At 38.8% G+C, this 10,032-nt stretch overlaps 1 protein-coding gene across 1 annotated transcript in view; it reads left to right on the top strand.

Annotated features, from left to right (window-relative positions):
- LOC108900149 (multidrug and toxin extrusion protein 1) overlaps positions 1-7,940 on the top strand; it is a 38,533-nt gene extending 30,593 nt beyond the window's left edge. Inside the window, 17 exon segments of the mRNA XM_051070860.1 lie at positions 744-845; positions 960-1,028; positions 1,259-1,285; positions 1,287-1,352; positions 1,355-1,410; positions 2,428-2,470; positions 2,716-2,760; positions 2,856-2,953; positions 3,390-3,487; positions 4,000-4,181; positions 4,282-4,390; positions 5,321-5,396; positions 5,792-5,861; positions 5,949-6,081; positions 6,189-6,283; positions 6,401-6,464; positions 6,546-7,940. Coding sequence (XP_050926817.1) covers positions 744-845; positions 960-1,028; positions 1,259-1,285; positions 1,287-1,352; positions 1,355-1,410; positions 2,428-2,470; positions 2,716-2,760; positions 2,856-2,953; positions 3,390-3,487; positions 4,000-4,181; positions 4,282-4,390; positions 5,321-5,396; positions 5,792-5,861; positions 5,949-6,081; positions 6,189-6,283; positions 6,401-6,464; positions 6,546-6,787 — 1,575 coding nt within the window. The 3' untranslated portion in view covers positions 6,788-7,940.
- The last annotated feature ends 2,092 nt before the right edge of the window (positions 7,941-10,032 follow it).

Raw genomic sequence — 10,032 nt, 5'->3', positions numbered from 1 at the left:
TGGATAAATAAATAAATACAGCCTCAATATATTCAAAAAAAGAATGTATGAATAGTGTTCACTGCCATGCAGAGGTGAGTTGTTGTACAGTGGCAGGAATGATTTCCTGTAGCGTTCCTTATGACAGCAGAGCTGAATGAGTCTGTTGGAGAATGAGCTCTGCTGTCTCTGTATTGGCTCATGGAGGGGGTGGGATGGGTTTTCACAATGGAGAGCAGTTTATTCAGTGATCTCTTGTCCCTCACTGACTCAAACATCTTCATGTGTTTATTCTGTTGCCATCCCTGACACTGATGCTGCTCCCCAGCAGACTACAGCAAAGTAGATGTCACTTGCAGCCACAGACTGGCAGAAGATCTCCAACATTTTTGTTGCACACATTGAAGGATCTGAGCTTCCTCAAGAAATAGAGTCTGCTCATCTACCTCCTGTACACAGCATCAGTGTTGGTGCTCCAGTCCAGTCTATCATTCAAGCAGACACCCAATTTTGTAGTCCTCCACATTTCCAACCTCCTCACCCACGATGGTGGGTGATCAGTCTGGTCACAGTCGTAATCCTCCTAAAGTCAACCACCAACTCAACTGAGTCTGATTTGGTTATTCCTGTGTGTGTGTGTGTGTGTGTGTACACTGTTTAAAAGATGTCTAAATTGTCTTGTTTATTTTTTACATGAATGTATCTGGTATTTCTGTGAAGTAAAAAAATGAGCAAAGGGTATTGAGTTTGTTTTTGCACTTCAGGTCATTTCCCAGTTGATGGTGTTTATGATCAGTTTCGTCAGCACAGTGTTCTGTGGTCACCTGGGGAAAACTGAACTTGCAGGAGTATCATTATCAATTGCGGTGAGGATACTCGCTCATGTCTGTTTATTCTGGTGTCTCTGCCTGCTAGTACCTGCTTTCATCTGTTAATGTAAATGTTTTTTTCTCTGAATTGTGTTTTATTTTCATATACAGGTGGTTAATGTGACTGGTATTTCCATTGGAACTGGTTTATCGTTAACCTGTGATACCCTCATATCTCAGGTACTGTCCTCACCACAGGTTGCCCTTTCACTTTGTTTGTCTAACCAAGACAAACGTAACAAACTACTGCTGGGTTCCCATGTTATCCTGGGGTCCCCTTAAAAACAACTCAACAATGAGCTTTTGTATCAAGTTAGCTTTCTTTGACCAGTCATACCCTTGGTTATTAGTATGATTTGGTGTTTTCCAGTTGTGCTTATTTGAGTATCCTATTTACTTGTTTCATGCAGACGTATGGGAGCGGTAACTTGAAGCGTGGTGGGTGTGATTCTCCAGAGAGGGGTTCTGATTCTGCTGATGGCCTGTTTCCCCTGCTGGGCTGTCCCTCATCAACACTGGAGCCTCTCTTACTTGCTGTCAAACAGAGCCCAGAGGTTGCCAGGTCAGTTATTATTTAATCCCCAAAACACATGACTTAACTTATCTCTTTCAGTGACACTGCCAGACATGGTTTTTTGTCTAGACTGACATCTTACACTTTTGGAACTGTAGAAATGGAAGTTAATCTGTAGCAGTTAATTTACTTACACTTACCTTATTTGGCCACTCAGGGGAAGCAGAAATAAACAGTAAATGCGACCCCTTATAAGTTGATATGGCAAACTTGTTAGCAAGCAGTTGCTTCTTAATACATCTAGCAGATACTGAGCAACATTAGATTTCATTTGGAGTTGTTAGGTCTCCACCAGCACCTGTGAGCAAAAAATCTGTCTGTTTAGATGCTGAATACTCTGCAGTGGGCAGGTAGTGTACAGCTGCCTGCTATAATAATGGTGAGAATCAACCAAAACAGTTAAGCTGAGGCCCATAAAATCCAAAACAATGATAAATAACAGACAATGTGACTGGCCACACCAAATTTTAATGGCAGTTCCAACTGCTTTGCTAATGAATTAACTAATATTATGCTATGAAATATTCTCTGCATACCTTGATACCCATCATACTCATGCAGCTTTTAATTACGACAAAAAACATTTGTCTGTTTTCTAATAAGCTTTGTGCAGAGATGATGGGAAACAACTAAGGAACGACATAACTGTCACACATTAGTAACAGTTAGTTGTCATCCAGGGTGTGTTCTGGTTTTTAAGAGATTGAGTAGTTCACAGTTTTTGACTTGTAAAGAATGTTTAATTAGATTCATGTATGGATTCTAATCCAGTTATTATCCACAAAGGCAGCATGCCTCTAGGGACAGCAATTCTGGTCAGTTGGTGAGTCCACCACTTTGTACTGTCTTTATTTTTGGGTCGTAATAGCCATGAACTTTGGTAGAAAGTCACTGAAAGATGAATCCTAATGACTCATACATGTCAATTTTATATATAATCATATGTCTCAGTGCCACAATTTCATGTGCAAACATTATTTGCTCCATTTGTCTTTGTGCCTGAAGTCTCTCCCAGCTGTACGTGAAGATCTTCATGCCTGCTCTGCCGGTGAGTTTAGTACATTCTAGACACTAATGTAATATATTACATTGGTTTTGATTATATATTTGCAGAACTATAACATTCCCATGAGCTTTGGCTATACTTTGCGTTTAGTGCTAATTAGCAAATGTTAGCATGTTAACACATCAAACTTGGTGAACATTATATGCTGAACACCATCATGCTAGCATTGTTATTGTGAGAATGTGCTCTCATGGTCAGATTTTCTCTTTTATGTTTTCTCTCTGCAGGCAGCTTTTATGTACCAGCTGCAAGGGCGGTATCTTCAAAATCAGGTAACACTTTCTTTCACATTCTCATATTTTCTTAACACAAAGTTTATTCAGTCATTAAAATGAATACTGAACCAAGGTTTTGCTGTGGTATACAGGGAATTATATGGCCTCAGGTTATAACTGGAGCAATTGCAAATGTCCTTAATGCAATCATCAACTACATCTTCCTCTTTCGTCTGGATTTGGGGGTTGCGTAAGTTTTCCTACAACATTTCTATGTTTGAGCTTAATAACTATTAGTGTACTGTAACACTCAGTCCTGTCAGCATAGTGAGACTTTTTTGTTTCTGCCTATAATGACTTAATGACTGTTGATCTTTAACTGTGCTCAGCCAATCGGTCTGTCATAGCCTGATATCAGCCTGAGTAGTCCAATGCATTACAACAGCAATATAGATGATATGCTGGACTTGGTTACAGTAGGTTTCCAGTAATCTTTTAACTGTGATAGTATATTGTAACATTGTGGAGAACATGAATGACCATCTGAACATGACATAATTAAAACCTGCTGGGCTTTCTTCACCAACAAAATGTGAATATTTGTCAAGAACAAGTACTGTTTACTGTTTCTTCATGTCTTCTTTTCTCTCTGAAATTGAATGTTTTTTGGGGTTTTTTTCTTAAAGAGGATCTGCAGCAGCCAATGCTATCTCTCAGTATTTGCTGGCTGTGGTCTTGTATGTTTACATCAGCTGGAGAGGTCTGCATAAGGCCACATGGGGAGGTAAGATGTCCATCTTTGACCACCACATGAAATTGATTAAACTCTTGTTGATTACTATAATTCTGTCTAGTAATTTCATCCTCTTTCATCATTCAAGCGTGGTGGTCTTTCACAAGACCACTGTAAACCTTCAAGTGCATAATGTTTGACAAAATTAGTAACACTCTGTAACTGTGTAATGCAGTGTAGAGGAGAGGTTACAGTGGTGACATAGCAGCTCAGAGGTAGGATTTACTTTTAAGTTCCATCATTTGTCAGAAGACTGTTACATAAGACTATCAATAATTTGCTAGTAGCAATAATTATCTGGTCTTTTCTGACTCTGAAGTAAAAGTTTGCTCTTTTAAACTTTAAGCCCATTTTATAATTTCTAAAACACACCTGCAGTATTTGCAGTGTCTTACATCAGTATATGACCATGTTACCTCTAACTTGAAATAAAAAATGGAAACATAAACTAAAAGGTATTGTGTTCCACACGGTTGCCTAACGTCTGGACCCCTAACCCGCAGGTTGGTCACTTGACTGTCTGCAGGAGTGGGGACCCTTCGTCCAGTTGGCCATTCCCAGTATGCTCATGCTTTGTCTGGAGTGGTGGATGTTTGAGGTGGGAGGATTCCTGGCAGGTGTTATTAGTGAGACTGAGCTGGGAGCTCAGTCGATAACATATGAGCTGGCTGTTGTAGCTTACATGGTAAGTATAAATGCAGATTCTCTGCTTGTGCACTGGCCATTACTCCAATGAAATTATAGTTAAGCAAAAGCTTTAATACACTTGTCGTTTTTGCCTGTAGTTCCCACTGGGATTCTCTGCTGCTGCCAGTGTACGGGTTGGGAATGCTCTTGGTGCAGGAAACATAGAGCAGGCCAAATTATCATGCAAAGTCCCTGTCATCTGTGCATGTAAGGACCAATATATACAGTACATGTTGCCTGCATTTACATGAACAGAACATTGTGCTCTGGCTAAAAGGAGCCTCAGTAGCAGTTGTTGAGCTTTGTTAGCTTAAGAGACGCAGGGGCTTTGTGATGGACTGAAAAGTAATAGGACGGTGACAAGATTTGAAATAAATGTGTTTCATAAATTATGCCCAATAAAATAAAAAAGTTGACAGAAACATTTATAAATTTACTAATAATTCATTTGGTTTTAATATAGTCTTCAATAGGTTCACTATTGAACACTTTGGTATTCTGTGGTCTTATGGCCATTTGTATTACAAATATATTTGGCAGATAGATCCAGAGTGTCTCATAAACGCAAATAACCCACTAAGACACATTCATGTGAAGCACTTCACACAGAAAATGCAAACGTAATACATGATAACTGATCATCTCACAGTGCATTGTTAATAATGTGTAATTATTTATTTATTTAAAGGGCTCCCAGTATCAGAACAAACACAAAGTGATTATGACTTGTTGACACCTGCTGGAATAAATGTCACCTACAGATGGCAGATCCGTCCCAGAAATAGTCTAGCATGTTCCCAGAACCTTAACAATACATTTTCTTACATTGATTTTTGGTATTGCTTATGGAAACGTGAAATCATCACTGATTATTTTGTAGTTCATTTTACTGTGGACCCATAACAGGAAATCAGAGAATATTTAATCCATAAATCGCATCATTAATAATCACCCTTTATGTTGTTTATATTGCATTTTATATGTATCATTGATGCCAAAATGTCCTGGGTTTGGGTAACCACACTTGTCATCTAATAGTACAGTTGAATACAATTGGAACAGCCATTTAAATATCTCTGGCTTCTTGTCTTCACTTCACTTTTCCCCAATATATTTTGTTTCTTTTTCTTGTTGCAGTCATAATTGCATGTTTTGTTGGAGCTAGTCTCAGCATCGCCAAAGATGTCATTGGATACATTTTCACCACGGAGCAGTGAGTAAAATATTTGACACAACAACCTTTTACTTTCTTGCACTGACAAAATGATTCTGTTATTTTGTCTGTCATTTTTTGCAGTCTGTGTGCCAGTTTCACATTGTTGTACAGACTGTCATATATTAACTAAGACCACCATCTTCATGCTGACTCATATGGGTGATGCCAAAACCACTATTTTTCACAGTAACATCCAGTACCTTTTGCATAATTAGTTCCATTTTAGTTAAACAAACGTAATTAACTTCAGATGGTTACTTAAACACACATTTTTTGTTTTTGTAAAATATAACATTAGCTATGATGGTTGTCTGGAACGAAATCTAATGAAGGCTTTTCATCATATATTATTATGATCATTTGATGTAATGACTCTGTCTGCATGTTTTTAGAGATATTTTACAGAGGGTGGCTGATGTCATGTTTATATTTGGTTTCATGCATCTTGCTGATGCTGTTGCGGTAAGAAAGAATTTCAACAACAATTTCATGCATTTGAAATCTGATATTCACAGAGTGTTTTTGACCAGATCTGTTTGATGTCAACAGGGTGTGGTTGGAGGTGTTCTGAGAGGAGCAGGAAAACAGCTGGTTGGTGCTCTGTGTAACCTGGTAGGATACTACTTCATTGGTTTCCCCATTGGTGTGTCACTGATGTTTGCAGCAAACATGGGGATTGTGGGTAAGAATATATCCATAATGTCCTGCCAGTATAGTGTAGCCTTGTTTCCTGTTTCTGAAGTAACATTCAGGGAAGCCATTAAAACCCTTATTTCATCTCTGTAATAGGACTATGGACAGGACTTACCATTTGTGTGCTAATGCAGTCAATTTTCTTCATCGCATTTCTGTATAAACTGGATTGGAAGAAAGCTGCTCAGGAGGTCTGTACCTACATCCCTTGACCAATCAAAATGCTACTTGTTCATTTTGTTATTTCTCTTGAGCTCTATATGAAGTCAAACATGTTATTAACAACTGTTCTTAATGTCTCTGATCAGGCTCTTGTGAGAGCAGGAGTCCAAATCAAAGAAGAAAAAGAGATGGTCAGGATGGAAAATACAGGTAAACACCAGCACACTAACTGAAATGTCCCTTGTGATGGAGTTAAGTATCAGTGCTAAAGGGTCTCCCTCAAACTTCCAGACCCCAATCACAACCAGGCCCAGGTCAGTACCACTACATCCAGCTGTGAGAGTGCTGAGGAGGATCACACATACCAGGAGGTACATGGTCCAAACCAGGATAAATCCACCACTACTACAGTTGGAGATGTTCTCTCAGTAACACAACTGGTTTTACGGCGAGGATCGGCATTGCTGGTTATGGTCGTCATCCTCGTCGCTGGAATCTTCGCCAGCAACTTCTTCATCAGACTGTTGAAATAAGTCGTCTAATGATGCAAATCTGCCAATCAGACTGATCTGTCAAATCTGTCCAACCTTTGATAGCCAATCAGCTATCAAAAGTTGTCACATTTGATACTATAAAGTTCCACTGAACAGTATTGTTGTGTTAACACTGAATGCCCTTGTAGTAGGAAAGGGTTACTTGTGCTGCTGATCCAACTGAGGATCAACACCTCAGTCTACAGCTTTGGTGCAGCCATCAGCCCTCTCATACTGTAGGTAAGTGGGCAGCCACTCAGTGACAGCAAGCAGATTTAAACAAGGTGACAAGTCGAACAAGTAGGAAGTCAGAGGGACCCAGATATGTTTTAGGAGTTAGCAGACCAAACCAGTACTGAAATGCAAATGATTGAACTTGGGAGTATTGGGACACTCATGTTGTACTGTCTGTTAAATGTATGAGTAACATCAGGCAGGTTTTTGTTATCAAGATAGCCATAACAAAAGCCAATGTAGAACTTAATGCCAGTGCTTTTGTACTGTGATTTTTTTAGAGGTAAAAAAAATGTAAGGAACCTTCGGCCATGCTGTTTGCCTCAGTGTTCAAACATTATGTCTGAATGACCACAACAAGCACTAAGAATAAAGTGCAGACGTTTTTACATATTTCATATAGTGCATGCTAAAGTTAAGTAGCTCAGTTAGAATTCCAAAATGTTTTTAATTGCATAGAAACAATTTTGAGATGTTTACATTTTGTTCCATCAGTTCAAGTGGATATAAATGTAAGTGTATTTTTCAGTTATAATAATAGGAATAAATAGTGACATCAAATGCTCCACAGCGGGACAACTGAGAGACTTCTGTCATCAAACCGTTGTCATTGCAAGACCAAAACACTACTGTGATATTTATTTTAACCTTAGTGGCCTTTGTGGCTACTGTTGCATTGCATATGTAGATGATTGTCTTCCTCTTCCTGAATCAATCCGTGGTATTTAGTATGCACAGGAATTGCATTTAGTGATCTCTAAATGTTTTTATTTCAGCAATACATCCACCACTTAGAAGAAAAAAATAAATGAAGTTGCCAAATAGCAAAGACAGTGATCAAAGTGAAATTCAGCAATACCAAAAAAGTTATGTAAGCAATACACTGACCGAATATAAATAAATAGAATGATTAATATAACTATGTTGTATGTGTATGTATTGTGTGTACACAATAGTAGTTAGTTATACCTCATATTGAAAGTCGTATTTCATCGGACACAACAGGCTGTATGATGGTTTGGAAGATGCGAGCACTATAATAAAAAGGTGGAGAGGTTTCTTAAATATCCCCCAAAACTCAAGTACCGTTTCTTGGCATGTTGGTCAAGCAGTGTACACCTGAGATACCAATGCCTATGTTGCGCAGGCTACAAAACAAAGTGGAGCCATTGCCCTAATCAAAAGGTATGCTTTCAATCTAACCTTCAAACGTAGTCTCTTTGGAGGCTCTTAAAACCATCCCCATCAGCTATTGTTTTGTCCAGGGCAAGAGATTCCAACCATTACATGTTGTGGTACTCTATAGGCCACCTGGACTTTATTCACAATTTTTAGAGAATTTTGGAGAAGTTAAATCCTAAGATTATATATATATATATATATATATATATATATATATATATAGTTAATTTATCACTCCTGGCATAGTCCCCATTAGCTTTAAACTGCAGTGGTTTAACTGTTACTTAAGAAACCACACCTTGATCCAGGTTTTCCATCAGAAATCTTTTGGTATCTTTTCAGTTTGCTCTCAGGCCCTGTCACTGAAACTGCACCTGCTGAAGTGGTAAATAATCTTCTGTTTATTATGGAGTCAGATTCCACCTCTGTGCTTCTCTCAGTCTATCAGTCCAGCTTTTGATACCACTGATTACTGCATGAGCATAATAATTTCAGGTAACAGTAGTTTACTTGGAGCTCAAACAAAAAAAGACAGGAAAGCGGTCAAATCAAATAAGCAGTCTGTAATGCAAATAAACCTAATAAGGGTCAGGGGAAATGAATCCAAAAACCAAACAGCAGTCTAAAGGTCAGGAACAGGCTGGCAGGAACACAGCAATGGAATACTACACAAGCTAGGTGGACCCCAGGACTCTGCTCTCAGTCCTCTGCTTCTCTCCCTCTATAGGGTGAACTCTTGGTCAAATTGTACAGTCATGGAATTTGTTTACTCTGTTATACTGATGATTCTTGGCTGTATCTCCCTGTAAAAGCTAAGACCCTTCTCAAATGATCAAAGTAGAGGTCTGCTTGTCTGCTGTGAACAGCTTGATGTCAAAAAATGTCCTGCTCCTAAATTCTGATAAAATTGAGATGCTGGTCTGACGTTGACACCAGGCAACAACTGTGATTTCACAAAATATGACAGCCAAGAACCTCATGTTCTGTTTGATCCTACCCTCTATTTTGATCAGTATCATCAAGACTGCCTTTTTTTTTTTTTTTTTCTTTTTTCTTTTTTTTTTTTTACAAAAATAATATAGCTAAAATTCAGTCTTCTCTGTCTATGGCAGATGCTGAGACCCTAATTCACACCTTTGTGCCATCCAGACTGGATTATTGTAATGTTTTGTTTTCAGGTCTGCCATGTGCTGGTACTAAAAGTCTTCAAATTATTCACAACTCTGCAGCTAAAATTTAAACTAAGTCCAGTCCACACTAATTTTAGCTTCCATTCACTGGCCCTCTATTCATGACAGAACAGACTTTAAAGTGCTTCAAATGACACACAAAATCACAAATGGGCAGGCCCCTTCATCCCTCCTTAAATATTTCTTCCACCCCATGTTCTTCACTGTCTCAGAACTCATGGCTCCTGTCCATCCCCAGAGTTAAAATGAAATCAGCAGGCTGTGGAGCCTTTTCCTACTGCACTCTTCCTCTTCCCCTGCTGTCATCAGACTGATTCTGATTCTGCTGAGACCTTTAAATCAAAACCTAAAACTCATCTTTATGCCTTAACTTTAAGTTAGTGGCTTATTCTTTGATTATTTCAGGTCTGGTACCTGTTACCAGGCTCAATCATCTTTGACTCAGTGAATCTAGAAAACAGCATATTGCTGTCTTGCTGATGAAATTACGATAGACTTTCTGATGACAACTGCATCTCTCTAACCCTCTGTTTTGTGAATTTCCTCAAGCACAAGTGTCCAGGCTGTGTGCCTCTCTTTCTCTCTCTCTCTCTGTCCCTCTCTCTCTCCTCTGACCCCTGATGTTCACAAGACACTCTT

The sequence above is a fragment of the Lates calcarifer genome, linkage group LG5 (assembly GCF_001640805.2).
Source record: "Lates calcarifer isolate ASB-BC8 linkage group LG5, TLL_Latcal_v3, whole genome shotgun sequence".
Taxonomy (NCBI): Eukaryota; Metazoa; Chordata; class Actinopteri; family Centropomidae; genus Lates; species Lates calcarifer.
This window is presented reverse-complemented; position numbering and strand designations above follow the sequence as displayed.